Source organism: Microcaecilia unicolor, chromosome 4 (assembly GCF_901765095.1).
Source record: "Microcaecilia unicolor chromosome 4, aMicUni1.1, whole genome shotgun sequence".
Lineage (NCBI taxonomy): Eukaryota > Metazoa > Chordata > Amphibia > Gymnophiona > Siphonopidae > Microcaecilia > Microcaecilia unicolor.
This window is the reverse complement of record NC_044034.1, coordinates 206,228,869-206,248,188: the sequence shown is the minus strand read 5'-3', so window position 1 is coordinate 206,248,188 and position 19,320 is coordinate 206,228,869. Positions and strand designations below refer to the sequence as shown.

At 47.9% G+C, this 19,320-nt stretch overlaps 1 protein-coding gene across 1 annotated transcript in view; it reads right to left on the bottom strand.

Moving 5' to 3' along the window:
- TMEM138 (transmembrane protein 138) overlaps positions 1-19,320 on the bottom strand; it is a 59,061-nt gene that overhangs the window by 19,397 nt on the left and 20,344 nt on the right. Inside the window, exons 3-4 of the mRNA XM_030199512.1 lie at positions 16,159-16,342; positions 15,402-15,573 (exon numbers count right to left, since the gene is read on the bottom strand). Coding sequence (XP_030055372.1) covers positions 15,402-15,573; positions 16,159-16,286 — 300 coding nt within the window. The 5' untranslated portion in view covers positions 16,287-16,342. The remainder of the gene's footprint in view (positions 1-15,401; positions 15,574-16,158; positions 16,343-19,320) is intronic.

The following is a 19,320-nucleotide window of genomic DNA, read 5'->3' as shown; positions in this document are numbered from 1 at the left end:
AATTTGATGCCTGCTGAGAAAATCAGCTTGCACGTTGCTCTGACCTGCTATGTGAGCTGCCGACAGAAGTTGCAGGTGTAGCTCGGCCCAGTGGCAAATCTGAGCGGCCTCCGCGGCCAGGGCCCTGCACTGAGTGCCTCCCTGACGATTTCTGTATGCCACCGCTGTCGTGTTGTCTGACAGAACCCGGACAGCAAGCCCCTTCAGAGTCTTTTGAAAGACCATAAGAGCCTGGAATATCGCTCTCAGTTCCAAGCAATTGATGGACCACCCCGCTTCCACGGGTGTCCACAGACCCTGAGCTTAGCTTCCCTGGCAATGCATTCCCCAGCCCAGAAGGCTGGCATCTGTTATCACTAGGCACCAAGAAGAAAGCGCAAGAGGCATTCCTTGGTGCAGCATCCTGTCGGAGAGCCACCACTCCATACTAAGCCGGGCCGCAGGAAGCAACGTTAGTCTGCGTTGATATTCCTGTCTGCGTTGATATTCCTGGGACATCGGAGACCATTGTTGAAGCAGGGCAATCTGCAGAGGCCTCATATGTGCTCTCGCCCAAGGCACCACTTCCAAGGTGGCCGTCATCGACCCCAGCAGCTGGACCACGTCCCAAGCTCGCGGGCGAGGCATCCGCAGGAGCAGACGGACCTGATTCTGAAGCTTGCACCGCCTTTGGTCGGGGAGAAAGACAAACCCTGATGCCGTGTTGAACCGGACCCCCCAAATACTCGAGAGACTGAGAGGGAGTCAGGTGACTTTGGGTATATTGACCACCCAGCCTAGCGCCTGCAGGACTGCCACCGCTCTGGGCTGTGGCAAGACAACTCTCGGTTGAGATAAGGGTGAACTCTGATACCCTCTCGCCTGAGGCAGGCAGCTACGACCACCATTACCTTGGAAAAGGTACGGGGAGCTGTGGCTAGGCCGAAAGCAAAGCCCGAAACTGGAAATGTTTTCCCAACACCGCAAAGCGGAAGAACCACTGGTGTGGAGGCCAGATAGGAATGTGCAAATATGCTTCTTTAGGTCCAGAGACATGAGAAACTCTACTGGCCTGAACCGCAGCAATGACGGAGCTTAGGGTTTCCATGCGAAAATGTCGTACTCTGAGGGCCTCGTTGACTCTTCGTAAGTCGAGGATCGGTCTGAAAGACCCGCCTTTTTGAGGCACAACAAAAATTAATGGAATCGCGGCCGCAGCCGCGTTCGGCGGGAGGCATCGGGACCACCACTCCGAGGTGCAGCAGACTTATAAGGTCTCCTCTACCGCTGCCCGTTTTACGGCAGTGCCACATTGGGACTCCATAAAACATCTCTCACCGAGGCACCGAATTCCAGTCGGTAACCTTCTCTAATCAGGTCCAGGACCCACTGATCCGAGGTAATCTTGGTCCACTCCTCTAGAAAGAGGGAAAGACGTCCTCCTATTGCAGGCATGGAGGAGTGGACCGGCGTCCCATCATTGTGGAGGAAGCCCCTGAACTCCTGGCCTTGAACCGGCCCCTGTGGAACGTTTGTCCGAGCGAAAGGAGTTCCTCTGCTGAAAACGGGCACATTGAGAAAACCCAGCAGAGCGCCCAGGGCGATACCTGCGAGTTTCACGGAAGTGAGGTCTGGAAGAGGAGGGAAACACAGAACCTTTGGAAGACGGCCTCGGCCTATCCTCAGGTACCGCTGGGGTTTAGAGTCCCCCAGGTCCTTTCACTATCTTCTCTAGTTCCTCTCCAAATAACAGGAGGCCCTGAAAGGGTAGCCTCACCAGCCTTTGCTTAGAAGCCATGTCAGCCGCCCAATGCCGCAGCCAAAAAAGGCGGCGGGCAGAAACCGCCACAGACATCTGTTTAGCCGAAGCTCTGATCAGATCATAAAGGGCATCAGCCAAAAATGACAGGGCCGACTCCATCCGTGGGGCAACCTCAGAAAGTGGACCCGCACCATTGGCGGGCTGTTCCACCGCTTGCTGTAGCCAGGAAAGACATGCCTGGGCTGCATAGGAACTGCAAATAGACGCCCTCAAGGCAAGACCCGCAATTTCAAAGGACCGCTTCAGCGCAGACTCCAGCCACCGGTCCTGCATGTTTTTCAAAGCGACCCCTCCCTCTACTGGGAGAGTGGTCTTTTTTGTCACCACCATGACCAATGCATCCACGCAGAGGGTAAAGCTGACCAATAGCCCTGGCCACTTTCAATGGCCCATCAGGGTCAGACTATTGAGCAGAAATAAGCTCTTGGATGGAGTCATGCACCGGAAAGGCCCAAGTAGGCTTCTTAGTACTTGCCATCCTAAGATTAACAGAGGAGGCCTCGTCTTCAGCAGGATCATCAATCGAGAGGGCCTGCAAGGCATCAGAAATAAGAGCTGGCAGCTCGTCGCTGTGGAAAATCCAGACCGCATTGGGATCATCCAAATCCAGTGGCAAACAGACACCTTCCTCTGGATCATCCATCCCGGAGGGCTTGCCAGACCCCTCAGACTCCCCACAGCCCGACCACGGGGGGGGGGGGGGGGGGGGGGGGGTGGGGGGGGGGAAGGATATGCACCACTTTCAGACGGGGAATTTACCCGTCTATGTTTAGCGTGTCTCCAACACTCGAGGGAGGAAATAACATCTGAAGCCATCCCGGGGCCTCAGCACCCGCAGGAAGCCAGGATGCAACGCAGGTGTCAGACACCTGCGGCAGAGCTCTTTTCAGCATGAACGCCTTATGCATTAAAAGCACAAACTCAGGGGAGAAAAACTCACCCTGGCCCTCCGCCTCCGAACTAGGAGAAATGGATGTAGGAGCTCCTCTGGCAGTCTCTAAACGAGGCTCCCCCTGCACTCAGAGTCCTCCACAACCGCGAGGGTCGAGACATGCGGCGCTTCCAAAATGGCGCCCGCTGCCAGCTCCATCGAGCGGGAAGAAAACATCACTCGCCATGCTCATACTAGCGTGAGCGTCTAATGAGCACGTTACACAGCCCCGCTGCTGATCTGCACTTACCACAACGGAGCACGCTTAACTCCCTCAGCAGCCATCGCCCGACTGGACAGGAATAAGGCGATAAAATGGCGGCTTCGCACCAAAACTCACCCCGTTCGGAACAGTGTCCGTGGGACCTCCCAGGAGGAGCTGGGCACCACTCTCACCTCAGAAGACCGAGTCAACGAGCTCTGGTCAAGCTGCACAGAACCAGAATCTCTGGAAAAGCCTCAGAACAGCCACGCAGTAAAAGCACGCTTTTTTTTTTTTTTTTTAACGCTGTGAGGAAAGTGGAGGCAGGGCAGCAACAGAGGGACTCCAGGAGGCGGGGGGAATGGGTAAGGCAGGGAAAGGGCGAACCTATATGCCTTCAAAGTGACCACCACCAGCCACACCACCCCTGCTCAACTGGCAAAGCACAGGAGCCACCCCAGGCAGTCTGAAATCCAGGAGCTGATCAAGCTACGTCCACACCTTCTGGAAGATAGAGACATACTGACGGCAGTTGGGGCTAGCCGTCCAAGAGGCACTATGGTTTTTCAATGTTCTCTATCTCCACCTGCTGGTAGGCAGAAACAACCCATCAGTTAATGGATTCATCTGCTGCTGATGACAAGGAAATAAAAATTACATCCTCAATGGCTTTCTAAGGGATAATCATGCTGCTTAGCTCTATTATCTGCATCAGAATTTTATATTAGAACATCTCTGCAGAATCATCACGACTTGATAAGTAAATTCACGTGCAACTTAATATCATATGAAGTCACTTTTAGTCACAGACATACTGATAGCTAAAATGGCGCTGGCACTTATAAATGATTCCAGAGCACATGCACAACCACCGTCAACAACTTTCTGTTGCTGAAGACAACTGCTGTCATCACCCAAAAGGGTAATTAGGAATCTCCATAAAGCATTAGAACATAAGTAATGCCACACTGGACAGACCAAAGTTCCATCAAGCCCAGCATCCTGTTTCTAACAGTGGCCAATCCAGGTCACAATACCTAGCAAGATCCCAAAAAAGTTCAATACATTTTATGCTGCTTATCCCAGAAATAAGCAGTGGATTTTCCCAAGTCATTTTAATAATGGCCTATGGACTTTTCCTTTAGCAAGCTGTCTAAACCTTTTTTAAGCCCGCTAAGCTAACCGCCTTTACCACATTCTCTGGCAACGAATTTACTACTACTACTACTACTACTTAGCATTTCTATAGCGCTGCCAGGGTTACGCAGCGCTGTACAAGTTTAAACACGGGGAGGGACAGTCCCTGCTCAAGAGAGCTTACAATCTAACGGTAACATACTATGTAGTCAGTGTAGGTAACAGGAATGGGGAAGGTGGTTAGGCGCCCAAAAGCAATGGAGAAGAGATGGGCCTTGAGTAAGGACTGAAGATGGGCAGGGAGGGCGCATGGCGTATGGGCTCAGGAAGTCTGTTCCAGGCATAAGGTGCTGCGAGGGCAGAAGGGGCGGAGTCTGGAGTTAGTGGTGGTGGAGAAGGGTACAGATAGGAGTGATTTGTCCTGAGAGCGGAGGTTACGGGTGGGAACATACGGGGAGAGGAGGGTAGAGAGGTAATGGGGGGCAGCAGATTGAGTGCACTTGAAGGTCAATAGGAGAAGCTTGAACTGTATACGGTATGGATTGGAAGCCAGTGAAGTGACTTGAGGAGAGGGGTGATATGAGAGTATCGGTTCACGCGGTAGATAAGACGTGCGGCGGAATTTTGGACAGATTGAAGGGGGGATTAGGTGGCCAAGCGGGAGGGCCAGCAAGGAGAAGGTTGCAATAGTCAAGACGAGAGGTAACGAGCGAGGTGGACGAGGGTTCGGGTGGTCTGTTCAGAGAGGAATGGGCGAATTTTGCTAATATTATAGAGGAAGAAGCGACAGGTCTTAGCTATCTGCTGGATATGGGCAGAGAAGGAGAGGGAGGAATCGAAGATGACTCCGAGATTGCGTGCTGAAGAGACGGGGAGGATGAGGGTGTTGTCAACAGAGACGGAAAGTGGGGGAAAGAGGAGAAGAGGGTTTGGGTGGAAAGATAAGGAGCTCAGTCTTTGCCATGTTCAATTTCAGATGCCGGTTGGACATCCAGGCAGCGATGTCGGAAAGGCAGGCTGAAACTTTGGCCTGGGTTTCGACCGTGATGTCGGGAGTGGAGAGGTAAAGCTGGGTGTCATCGGCATAGAGATGGTACTGGAAACCATGTGATGAGATCAACGAGCCTAGGGAAGAGGTGTATATCGAGAAGAGAAGTGGTCCAAGGACAGATCCTTGAGGAACCCCAACAGAGAGCGGGACAGGGGTGGAAGAGGAGCCATTAGAAGATACTCTGGAGGTGCGTTGGGAAAGATACGAGGAGAACCAGGAGAGGACGGAGCCCTGGAACCCAAATGAGGACAGTGTGTCAAGAAGTAAATTATGATTGACGGTATCAAAGGCGGCGGATAGGTTGAGGAGGATGAGGATGGAATAATGGCCTTTGGATTTGGCGAGGAACAGGTCATTGCAGACTTTAGAGAGTGCTGTTTCTGTCGAGTGTAGTGGGCGAAAGCCAGATTGAAGCGGGTCGAGACAGCCTGAGAGGAGAGGAAGTCAAGGCAACGGCTGTGGACAGCATGTTCAAGTAATTTGGAGAGGAAGGGTAGAAGAGAGATGGGGCTGTAGTTGGAGGGACAGGTGGGGTCAAGTGATGGTTTTTTGAGAAGTGGTGTGACTACTGCGTGCTTGAAGGAGTCAGGGACAGTAGCGGTGGAGAGAGAGAGGTTGAGGATGTGACAGATTGAGGGGTTAACTGTAGGAGAGATGTTGGTAAGCAGATTGGTGGGAATGGGATCCGAGGAACAGGTGGTGCACTTAGAGGAAGAAAGAAGGCTAGCAGTTTCCTCTTCGGTGATCTCAGGGAAGGAGGAAAAGGAAGCCGGGTTAGGTTGGTTGAGGAGTGGGTTAAGAAGTCACAGGGAGGAGAAGGCTTGGAAGTGAATTCAAGGTTAATCTTCTGCACTTTATCGCGGAAGTGGTCAGCTAGTGTTTGAGGAGAGAGTGAGGGGTGGGTGGGAGTGGAGGGTACATTAAGTAGGGAGTTGAGGGTGGCGAAGAGGCGACGAGGGTTGGAGCCAAGAGAATTGGTTAATTGAGAATAATATTCCTGTTTGGCAAGGAATAGGGAGGACTGGAAGGAGGATAGCATGAATTTGTAATGGGTGAAGTCTGATAGGGTGCGAGATTTCCTCCAGAGTCGTTCAGCAGATCGGGTGCAGGAGCGAAGGTAACGGATGCAAGGGGTTAACCAGGGCTGAGGATTAGTGCGCTTAGTGGGGCGAGAGACAGATGGTGCTAGGATATCCAAAGCAGTGGAGAGAGTTTCATTGTAGGTAGAGACAGCCGTGTCGACAGATTCAGAAGACGAGATGGAAGGGAAGAGATTGGAGATGTGGGAGGTCGACAGCTTGGAGATTCCTGAAGGCTGTGGTTATAGTTGGGCGAGGTTGAGGGGGAGGGTGATGAAGTGTGAGGGTGATTAGGTGATGATCTGAGATAGGAAGGACTGAGGTGCAGAAATTGGAAGGTGAGCAGGAAGAGAAGAGAACGAGGTCGAGACAATGGCCATCACGGTGAGTAGGGGTGGTAGAGCATAGTCGGAGGTTAAAGGAGGATATCAGAGTGAGGAATTTAGAAGTGTAGGAATTGGATGGGTTGTCAACGTGAATGTTAAAATCACCAAGAATGAGGGATGGAGATGAGGGATCAAGAAAGACGGTGAGCCAAGCGTCGAAGTCAGTAAGGAATGAAGAGAGGGGCTTGTCAGGGGGGCGGTAGATGACTGCAACTCTGAGTGGTAATGGGTAGAATAGCCGGATGGAGTGAGCTTTCGAAGGACGAGAAGCCGTGCGACTGCGGTAGGAGGAGGGGTTGGAAACTACAGGAGCGTGAGAGAAGTAGCCCGACGCCTACACTGCGGCCCTCTGGGCGGGGAGTGTGTGAGAAGAGATAGCCTCCATGACAGAGGGCCGCGAGTGGAGGCAGAGTCGTCAGGGGGAGAGCCAGGTTTCCAGTTAGGGCGAGCAGTTGGAGGGAACGAGAGATGAAGAGATCGTGGGTGAAGGGCAGTTTGTTGCAGATCGATGTGGGCATTCCACAAGGGCACTGAGAAGGGGAGGGAAGAGGGGGGGAGGAGGGAATAGAGACGAGGTTGGAGACATCACGGAATCGTTTGCATGGGGAAGGAGGAGGAGAGGGGGGGGGGGCCTGGATTAGGATTAATGTCTCCCGCGGATAGCAGGAGGAGGAGCAAGAGAGTGCGGAGGAGGGTGGGGGAGGTCGGGCGACGAAGGCGACGAAGACGGGGTGCACTTAGGAGGAATGGTGAAGGGTTAATGGTAGGAAGGAGGTGTTGGAGATTAAGGGCTAGGAAGGAGGAGGGGGACAAGAGAGATGGTGAGGTGGTGAGGAATGAGGGTGAATAGGGTATTGCCGTAGCGGGCAGGACGGGAGGGAACACAGGTGGGCAATGGGTTCCAGCGGTAGACAGCGGTAAGGGGAGGGGAAAAAGATTAGGAAGGGACAGGGCAAGGAAGAGGATGTGGACAGGGGCCATAAGTAGTGATTGCAGTGTGAAAGTGTAAGTGTAGTGACAGAGCGAAGAGCCGGAGGCTTGGAATTGGAGGGATTGATGGACTGGAGAGTGGGTAAGTCAGCTAGCAGGCGGGTTGGGGCATGCTGGAGCCGATGGACAGGAATGAGCAGGGAGACGCTGGAGAGCAGGTAAGTCAAGGGCTGACAAGTTAGCAGGCGGGCTGGAGCATACTGATGCAGGGGGACAGGAGCGAGCAGGGAGAAACTGGAGAGCAGGTATGTCAATGGCTGGTGAGTTAGCGGGCTAGTAAGCCAGTAGGCAAGTAAGCTGGAGCAGGCAGGCTGGAGCAGGTACTGGCTGACAAGCTAGCAGGTGGGCTGGAACAAGCTGGTGCCAATGAATAGGAACGAGCAGGGAGAAGCTGGAGCAGGCAGTCTGGAGCAGATGGACTGAGACAGGCAGGGAGAAGCTGGTTCAGGTGGATTGGAACACGCTGAGCAGATGAGTTGGAGTAGGCAGGCTGCAGCAGGTACTGGAATAAGCAGGGAGAAGCAGGTTCAGGCAGACTGGAGCAGGTGTACTGGAATAATCAGGGAGAAGCTGATCAGGCGGATTGGAATACGCTGGAGCAGATGAACTGGAGCTGGTAGGCTGGAGCAGGTGTATCTGAGCAAGTAGGCTGGAGTAGATGGGCTGGAACGAGCAGGGAGAAGCTGGTTCAGGCGGACTGGAACACGCTGGAGCAGATGTACTGGAGTAGGTAGGCTGGAGCAGGTGTACCGGAGCAAGTAGGCTGAAGCAGATGGGCTGGAACAAGCAGGGAGAAGCTGGAACAGTCGGACTGGAACGCTGGAGCAAACAGAAGCTGGATCCGACGGACTGCAGCTAGAACAAGCAGGGGAAGCTGGATCTGACGGACTGCAGCTGGAACAAGCAGGGAGAAGCTGGATCCGACGGACAGCGGCAAGCTGGAGCAGGTAGCTAGAACAAGCAGGGAGAGCAAGAGCAGGTAGCTGGAACAAACAGGGAGCAGCTGGATCCGACGGACTGCGGCAAGCTGGAGCAGGTAGCAGGCGGGCTGGAACAGGCCGATGGATCAGAGAAGGCAGGGAGAGCTGGATCGGCGGATTGGGACAAGTTGGGACAAGGAGGGAGAAGCTGGCTCCGACGGACTGCTGGAGCAGGTAGCAAGCGGGCTGGAACAGGCCGATGGATCAGAGCAGGCAGGGGAAGCTGGATCGGCGGACTGGGATAAGCTGGAACTGCCGTACTGAATAAGCAGGGCTGGAACAAGCGGGCCGCAGCAGATGAACTGGAATAGGCAGGGGGAAGCTGGATCGGCGGAATGGCGCAAGCTGGGCTGGAACAAGCAAGGATCGGCGGACTGGAACAGGCTGGAACTGCTGGACTGGAGCAAGCAAGCAGAGAGAAGAGAAGATGGCTCGGGTGGACCAGGGAGAGCTGGAGCGGGTGGGCCGCTTTCCGAGCAACAGTGCTGGAGCTGCTGGGCAGGTCTCAGAAGAGAGGATGGCTCGGGTGGACCAGGTTGAGACCAGAGAGCTGGAGCATAGGCCGGCTCCTCCCGGAACAGAGCTTGTTCCTCTCTGTGATGCCTGTTGGTGTTGTTAGTCGGGGCTCGGTTCTGTCAGGTAGGACTTCCGAAGTCGGTGGGCCTCCTGGTTTACTGATCGGCAATTGACCATGCGATGCCGATCCCTCCCTCGCCGGTTGACGCTGGTGGCAGGCCCAATCGGCAGGTCCGACTCGGGTCCAATCTGGATCTGGAGGGGGATGCTGCCCGACCCGCATCGGTCTCTGCTTTGTTGAGCTGTGCAACGCCACTCGCCCTTAGGGCGCCATCAGCCACGAGGCTGGCGGTCGACGAGGTCAGTCGATCCTGGCTCGGGTCGTCTCAGCCCGGTCGGGGATGTGGCCTGTAGGTGACCGCGATCAACTCGGGGATGCTGCAAGGTCGGCCTGGCCAGGGAGCCGCCCGATGTCTCCGTGTCACTTCAATCCGATCTCAGTCCGACTCTGGACGATCCAGACTGATCCCGCATCCACTGACGGTCCGGCGGACTGGTTCAGCTGGGATGCGCCGTGGCCACGAGGCAGGCAGACCACCGCGATCGGCCTCGAGCTCGCCTGCCAGTGCGGGCCCTCAGCGGGGTCGCCGCGATCCCGTGACACCCACTTGGCTGCGGTTCAGCTCCGGACCATTCCGGTCCGGTTGGGATGGTGCAGCATGGACCAGGTGGGCTCACTCCTCCGGACCTCAATCCCGGAGCTCCTTACAGTCGGCCATCTTGACCACACATCCAGAGTTTAATTACACGTGAATGAAGAAAGTTTTCTCCCATTTGTTTTAAATTTACTACTTTGTAGCTTCATCGCATGCCACCTAGTCCTAGTATTTTTGGAAAGAGGTAAAGAAACGTTCATGTCTACCCATTCCACTCCACTCATATTTATAGACCTCTATCATATCTCCCTTTTTGTATATTACTATATATCCTAATGGATGTGAAAATACAAAGGCAGAGTCTATACTGATTAGAAAAATACACTCCAATCTGTTCAACTGTTCAATCCATAGGGTTCCAATGAGTTTAACATTGTATATACAATATAACTCTCTGCTGCTGTAATCTTTTCATACCGCCCAAGCCACGCCACCTTTGCTGTGAACTGGCTCAGCATCAATAGTGAACATTTCAGACTATCAAATTTATGCGCTTGAACATCACAATGCGCAACTAGCGGCTCATTGGTCCTACGCCTCATCAAAATTGTATTTATGTTCAGCCATCCTATGTTTTAAGCACTGCAACATTAATCCCACATACAGTTTTTGAACATGGGCATCTGACAACACAATGATGTATTCAGTTTTACAGTCTGTACAATTCTTCAACTTTATCTTTATTGAAAATTTTTCAAATATAATTCCAAGTAACAAGCCCTTGATAGAATAACAGAATACCTACAGAAATTAATAATAACCTATCACTTAACAATATAAGAAATATTTCCTGGTATCTGTTCCAAGTCTTCAATAATGGAGAAGGTAAGAACAAATTATTAATAGGAAATTTTATGCATTTCACTAAAGAAATTACCTAGCATTAGACAAAATAATTTTTCATATGAGGGGGAACTGCTCCTGTGGCTGGGGCTCCTCTAAATGGATAGGGGAGCTCTGACCGATAAGCACAAATTTAATTAGTCCAAAAACCAAGTCAACTGATAGGGATCAAAGAAGATATACATTTGATACTGATATTAACCCCCCCCCCCCCAATTCTATATAACGTGACTGAATTTGCTGCACAATTTATGCACACAACTTGCTAAGCATATTCTGTAAGTGGTGCGCATAAAGTCTAATGCACACTGCCAAAAGGGGGCATGGCCATGGGTATGGAATGGGTGGGCTGTGAGTGTTCCAAAAATCTACATGCAAGGCTATAGAATGCACTTGCTCCGCGCCTAACTTGCACCGAGTTTTACTTGGCATAAATGGATGCGCCTAGAGTTGGTGCAGCATGGCCGCTAGGCATATTGTATACCTGCTCCTAAACCTATGCATATGCCTAGGTGGAAATATTTTTGGTACTGGTTTTTTCAGGCACCAATATAGAATCTAGTCCACATATCAAGAAGAACAAACCTCCCACGGCTAAAACCCTAGGCATCATTAACAAAAACTGTTGTTGACGCTTGTGTGGCTTTTGCTACATCATGAAAACCCTGAATTCATAAAGCGAAAAATGTGGAACTACCTATCTGAAAACCAGCCATATCCAAACTGAAGGAGATAAAACATCTGCCCCTTCACCACCAGATTTTTTTTCTTAAAGTAGGCAAACAGAAAATTCTGGGAACTGAAGGTAAATGTGGAGAATGAATTTTAAAAATTTCCAACACAAACATTTCTTGAGCAGAAATACTTGGTATCCAAGGGAAATTTATCAACAAAGATCCTTCTACTGACAATGGTCCTCCATGTTTTCACATTATTCTCCCTGTTTTAGCCCTTAACTAATGAAACTACAAAGTCTCCATAGATTTTTACTGAAGGGTCCTTTTATTAAGGGTGCTAAAAAATGGCCTGCACTGTTGTAGACGCATGTATTGGATGCGCCGCAGGTCCATTTATCAGTTGCCTACAAAAAAGGCTTTTTTTTTTAGGCCAAGATGGACGTGCGGCAAAATGAAAATTGGCTTGCGTCATTTGGGCCTGAGAATCTTACCGCCACCTATTGACTTAGCGGTAAGAGAGAGCTTAGGTGTAGAGGAAAGACCCAAGAGGAACCAGGACTCAACTTTCACACAGTGTTTCTTGGGCACTGTTGGAGATGTTGGAGCGGTTACAGCATCTTAGATCTAGGATGCCATCTTGTCCTTCTTTGTAAAATTCTTTGAAGTTTATGTTTTCCATCCACGAATTTTAAAACTTTGTCTTCAGAGTAATGTCACAAATATTGCATCAGTGCATTTGAAACATCCTGATGGTAAAATCTGATTAAATGCTCTCTTTTTCACACAAACATTAGCTGGACTCAAAACGTCCTTTACATTTTTCTCTGGAAAAGGCCACTCAGAGCTCCTCTTCTTGTAACACTCAAGACACAGATCTGTGTCTTTTCATCTCATGATATTGCCCGTAGATAACAGTAAATCCTGGTTGGTGTATTTTGCCCATCTATATGACTTCTTTAGTACGTTATCAGGATAACCTCTTCCGCTGACATTGATAATCAAATTCTTAGCTTGATCCTTAAAATCCCTCATATTGGAACAGTCGAGATGCTTAAGAACTAGGATGGAAGAATATAAATCCAATCTGAAGAGACATAGGACCAATGAGCCGCTAGTTAAGCATTGTGATGCTCACTCATGAATGTGATAGTCTGAAATGTTTCACTCTGATGTTCAGTCGTTTACAACAGAGGTGGCAACTGCATGAACAGATTACACAGCAAGAATTTTATTGGATATTCACAATTAACTCATTGGACCTATAGGCTGAACAGTTCAACAGACTGGAGTGTATTTTTCAATCAATATTGACTGTCTCGTCTGCCTTGTATTTTCACATCCAAAAGACTATAATAATGATTGTTACTGCTTTAGTACCCTTCTGAGTGATGTCAGCAGTTGGTGTTAGCAACAGGAAGTTGTTGACATTTTATAAATACTAGCGCCATTTTAGCTCCATGTTTTAGTAAGATGAACATGAATTTATTTATCACTAGTGAAAAAGGCCCGTTTCTGACAGAAATGAAACGGGCGCTAGCAAGGTTTTCCTTGGAGTGTGTGTTTGAGAGAGTGTGAGATTGACTGTGTGAGAGAGTGTATGTGTGTGTGACAGAGAGAGAGTGAGACTGGGTGTGAGTGTGTCCGTGAGAGAGAGTGTGTGTGTGAGAGAATCAGAGTGTGTGCCAGGGGCCCCTCCCTGCTCCGTCCCAGTTCCAGGGTCCCCCCTCCATCCCTCCCTCCGAGTTCCAGGGTCCCCCCCCCTCCCTCCCTCCGAGTTCCAGGGTCATCCCCCTTCCAGTTTCAGGGTCCCCCCCCACCCTCCCTCAGAGTTTCAGGGTCCCCATCCTCCCAGTTCCAGGGTCACCTTCCCTCCCTCCCTCCCAGTTCCAAGGTCGCTCCCCCTCCCTCCCAGTTCCACGGTCCTGTCCCCTACCTTCCTCCCTCCCTCCGAGGTGCTTGGTGGGGGGGGGGGGGGGGGTTGCTATTTGCTGTCAACCTAAGGAGACACTGCTTCTGGCGTCCAGCAGCTAAGGCCTGTCGTGACCCACAGGCAGCTGGAGGTCCCTCATACTATTTCAGTGACACATATTGACAGGCAATGGTGGGGCTGACGCAGCCACGGGCACCCTGGATAAATTTTGTATTGTTGACAAATGATGTGAAAATAGTGATATTTAATTTAGATTTCATGATATTCATATGTGCATGCGTGGGATAAACATAAAGGAATCCTGTTCAGAAGGAATGGATCCTCAGGAGCTTAGCCGAGATTGGGTGGCAGAGCCGGTGGTGAGAGGCGGGGATAGTGCTGGGCAGACTTAAAACGGTCTGTGCCCTGACGAGGACAGGTACAAATCAAAGGTAGGGTATACACAAAAAGTAGCACATATGAGTTTATCTTGTGGGCAGACTGGATGGACCATGCAGGTCTTTTTCTATGTTACAGATGGGTCGCTTGTCAAAATAAATTAAAAAGGTGTGCAGTAGAAAACAAAACAAAAACCTTTGTCATTTACCTGTAAGGCGCAGTTATCCAGTAGAAACAGCTTTAGAAGTGTTCAGATGTAAGAAGAAAAAAAAAAAAAGACGACAATGTGATCAGCAGCTCCTAGGTGGTGCTTGGTTGTTGAGTGTATGGAATGACGGCTGTGTTGGGGGAGTAGAAACAGAGATTAAACCAATGGCTTCCTTGCTTACAGTGTAGTTGATTGGGTCACTTCCACTCGTGTGTAGTAATCTGCCTGCTGCATGGCCAGAGTCGGAGAGGAGGGTTGCGGCGGAACGGTGAGCGAGCGGCAGCGGGAGGGTGGGTGAGGGGACTGTGGGCTGGGGGACGGGGTGCAGCGGCGATTTTGTTTGATTTGAGTGTATGGGAATGACACCTGCATTGGGGAGTGAAAACAGAGATTACCCAATGGGCTTCCTTGATTCGTTGAGTGTCTGTGCTCCACCCTAACATCATCACGTTTAAAACGTGAGGGCGGGGAAGCACTCATGGGATCTACACCACTACCAAATTTATGAACGTTTGAAATGTTGGAGGCTTCATTAGAACGTTGGGGGTTGTGAATTATGTCTGGATGGGGCGTGGCTGAGGACGGGTCTATTAGTGAGAGTGAGTGGTGCTGACAGCCTAGACTACCAACAGTACAGGGCTTCAAGTGTTTCCCTGCCACAGAGTGAGCTTCAGAACGTTGGAAGTGAGAATTATTTATATAGATGTTGTGGTAACTTCTACAGAGATGTTCTAATTAAAATTCTCATTATGCAGATAAACAGAGCTAAAAAGCACAAATACCCCTTAGGAAGACATTGAATAAGATGAAACAGGTGCCCTGTTAGGTTATGAAAAGATACATGCACTTTCACGATTCTTTCAGCTTTCAATAGAGTTTGATGTGTGACGTTTTTAGGTCAGTCACTTACCACAATTTTTGCACACAGCAACACTAAATAAAAGCAAGTTGGAGGTTTTTTGAAGACCAATGAATGAGATTTGGAACCAATGAGGACAGACATAATTCTTGATCTGTTGAAAAGTTTTCTGAGGTCTTGTTTCCTCCTTTTTTTCTAAGAGAGTTGAATATAAAAAAGATTCTATGTTGCTTGGTATTTAAAGGAAGATGAACCTTACTGAATGTTAAGTCTATGATTAGATAATGATTCCCATTGCTCTCTGTATTTCATACTCTGTGTGCACTGCCTCTTTTTGGTTTACTGTTCAACTTAATGTAAGGGGCATAACTGTTCTTTGTAGTCTTGCCAAATTACAGTGGCCCCTTCAACTTAAAGAATACAGGCTTCAACCTACTTTGCTCAAACCTGGCCACAGCTGCATCCTGGTGATTAGAACAACGAGCTAAGGACCCAGGAAACCAGAGCTCAAATCACGTTTCTTCACTGACAACTACTGTGACCTTGGGCAAGTCATTTCCCACTTACTGATTTAGACACCCATTTAGATTGTAAGCTCTTGTGGGAAGAGATTCACTGCTTCTGTATGAAATTTATTGCACAGTGCCCTGGCTTAGATAGCTATATATTATAAATGACAAAATAAACAGCATAAATCCCTTTGCCCAGATTCCCTACCATGACCCAGATGTGGAAAGCAATGCTCAGAGCCAGGTAGACAGCTGATAGGATGATGGTGCCTTTGAACTTATGGAACAGAAGACTGACCAGGCCAGCCTGGAACACGAAGGTGTTGAAAAACATAAGGAAGAGGATGATGACATTGAAGAGAATTGCGATGTCTTGAATACTGTAGAGACAAACCCAAGATGCCAACAAAATTATTTGCATGAAAGAGGAATAAAAGGAAAAACAGAGAACGATGAGAGAAAAGAGTAGAACAGTCCATCAGAATTTCTGCACAAAAAGAGCAATTCTGATAATCCCACTTTGACTTTGTCACCTGCCTCTTCTATGAATCTTTCACACTCAGATGTAAGCTTCACTATTTAATTATGCTGTGTGAGACACTAATCTTGTCAAGACCTTAAGGTTGCTTCAGATTGTAAGAATAGCCCTAAGAATCTAGCTGGCTTCAAAAACAGAATGCAAAGAGAAACACATTTCAGTTAAATTATTACATACAGACACAAATGAATGACACGTATGTGGCATATGACAATACCCAGATTTTACTACTACCTCCAACTTTTGTTTTGAACAGGGATGCATTCAGTATTGACCAGGTATGGAAGACTTAAAACCATTGAACACATACATGATGCATGAAATGAAGAGCTAATGGGAATAATGAACAATGTACAAAGTGGGTTTTTAGGTAGGAAGGGGTAAGTATCAGTGATAAATATCTACATACAGGAAGCACTACACTTACATGAAGAGGACGAGTTGAATGACGGGAGCCATACGCAGCAGCTCAGAGAAAGAGTTGACAAAAAGGTCGTAGATCAGCAGTAAGAACTGCAGTGACAGCACCAGGCTGTAATTACTGGACTGCAGCATCTTTCTCCCTTGGACTCAGTGTCTAGATGCCAACGAATAGATCGTTCTCATCTTCCCTAAGCAGACAGAAAGGGAAGCAATATTATTTCTGAAAAGAACAAGGCACCCATCCTCACATGATATCTTGGCCTACAGTGGAAATAAGATTGGGCTGTTTTTCAGGGAAGTGGTTAGAGTAGAGAGGTGGAGCTATACTTCCACAATGGAGAACCCGTAGTTCAGAAACTGGAAGGACAGCATGATTAGTAAGGAGATGGCATAGTTGGTGGCAGAACTTTAGGATTTGTAAATTCATATTTTCAAAACTCCTTTGAACAGAGCTATTCCAGGAACTGTGAAGAAATGTATAGAACCAGCAGGGGTTATAACATCCTGTTTTCCTCAAGGAGAAAACTGGGCATTTATTTAACTTATCAAATTTATTTCCCGCCTATCCAATAAATCTAAGTGAATTACAACATACACTCATAAAAATAAAACATAAAACTAAACTAAAACATACAATAAAACAGACAGCAGAAAACATACATCCCCAAAATTGGCAACAAAATACAGTATAATAATCAGCAAAATGCCTCACAAAACAAGAAAGTCTTTGTTTCTTAAACATCAGTAATGAAACAATTTGACACATTTCTGATGGAAGTGAATTCCATATAACCGGTCCTGCTACCCGAAATGTACAAGCACAACTTTCAGCAAGATGGACCTGATGAACAGAAGGCACATCCAAAAGATGACAACCCTAAGATCTCAATTCCCTTGAAGGCTGATAAACCTTAAGGCTCTGAGCCAAAATTAAAGGAGCTTCACTCTCTTGGGCTTTAAAAGCTATCAACAAAATTTTAAGCTTAATGCAACAAACAACAGACAACCAGTGAAGCTTTTGCAACTGGGGATTCAAATGTTCAACACTATTCCTAACTGTATTCATACCCCCAATTAACTGAGCAATGGAGTTTTGGGCTACCTGCAATTCCCTCAAAGATTTTTGTGGAAGAGCACAAAAGAGAGTATTGCAGTAGTCTAAATGGAGCAGAACATAACCCTGCATTACACACCAAAACTTTTCCACAGAAAGCAAATCTTTAAGTCTCGCAACCAACTGTATTTACAAAAATACAAACTTAATAACAGCAGAATCTGTTTGCTTAAATGACAAAGCAGAATCCAAAATCACTCCTAGGCTTTCACTGAAATAATATAGGAAGACATATGTTGTCAAACTGAAAAATTGAAAACAGGCATTTTTCACCAGAACAGGATAACCACAAAATTTGAGTCTTTCCAATATTTAAAGATAGCGAGTTGGTATTCATCCAAATCAATAATCACTCTAAGATAATTTGACTCCTTCCCCAATTTGCGATGTGACAGGAAACGTCATTGGATTAAGGATAACTAATGCCCAGCTTCATCAACAGTCTACATACTGGAACCATAAACAAATTAAAGGGCAGATAATGAAGAGCCTTGTTGAACTTTTTACTTCACAGACATCCAATCAGACCTGAAAACCTGAAAACTTTGGCCTATCAAAAAGGTCTAAACCACGCTAACATATTACATGAAACACCAAAAGATCATAAATGTTCAATTAGTAAAACATGATTAACAGTATCAAACGCTGCAGCCACATCAAATAAAATCAGGAAAAAAACTCTCTTTTTTTTCAAAACCAGACCTTATTTCATCTAGCATAAAAATCAATAAAGCTTCTGTATTATGTTTGGCTCTAAAGCCAAAGTTCAAAAGCACCATTGTAGCACTACTATTTATAATGAATCTAGTGCGAGCTCAAAGAAAAACAGGGATTCATATTTCTCACATGATCACAGTAGTAGCTTTCTGACACATGCAGCTCACACTATTTCAACGACCTTTCATCTTTTAGTGTTGAAAAATGCATACACAACATCTTATTTTCTAGTGTCCAGTATTTACACTCTAATCCCCAAATTGCCTCAAAAAGTACAAAAAAGAGACGTAGAAGACAGTCCTAAAAGTTTACAGTTCAGATATTTTGAAAATGACTACCCTGAACATAAATCTGAGGTAGTTTTTAAATAAGTGCTTATCAATTTGCAAATGCCTGTATAAAAAGGAGGCAGTGTGAGCAATTGGATGCAATGTTACTCTAAATGCAATATATCATCAAATGAAATAAATTAAACAACTCTGAAGCCAGGATTCAGTCTTCCTGTAGCTCTTAAATTATCCCTCAGTTTTAAGACACTGTGAGGTCAGTTTTGCAAAGATACTTACTTGGCTACAAGGACACAAGGCACAGGGGAGAGAGCAGGAGGGGCACAGACCCCTCTAATGTGACACAGCTCACTGGTTTCCCAAGAGGGCAGCAATAGTGGAGGAGTGGTCTAGTGGGTTAGGGTGGTGGACTCTGGTCCTGGGGAAACTGAGTTCGATTCCCACCTCAGGCACAGCTCCTTGTGACTCTGGGCAAGTCACTTAACCCTCCATTGCCCCAGGTACAAATAAGTACCTGTATATGTAAGCCGCATTGAGCCTGCCATGAGTGGGAAAGCGCGGGGTACAAATGTAACTAAAATAAAAAAATAAAATAGCAAGAGACACAGCTGAAGAAGGAAAGCCCAGCAGCAGGAGAACTGGTAGTGCTACCCCCAGCTTTTTCTCTATTTATTGATTTTTTAGGATTTATTAACCACCTTTAGAAGAAATTCACCCAAGGCTATATGGTAAATTATGTATAATCATACCTGATAATTTTCTTTCCATTAATCATAGCTGATCAATCCATAGACTGGTGGGTTGTGTCCATCTACCAGCAGGTGGAGATAGAGAGCAAACTTTTGCCTCCCTATATGTGGTCATGTGCTGCCGGAAACTCCTCAGTATGTCGATATCAAAGCTCCATCCGCAGGACTCAGCACTTAGAGAATTACACCCACGAAGGGACACTCTGCCCAGCTCACCACCGCCGAAACGGGGGAGGGGAATTAACCCAGCTCATCCCCACACAAGTGGGGGAGGGGAATCCGTCCAGCTCATCCCACGG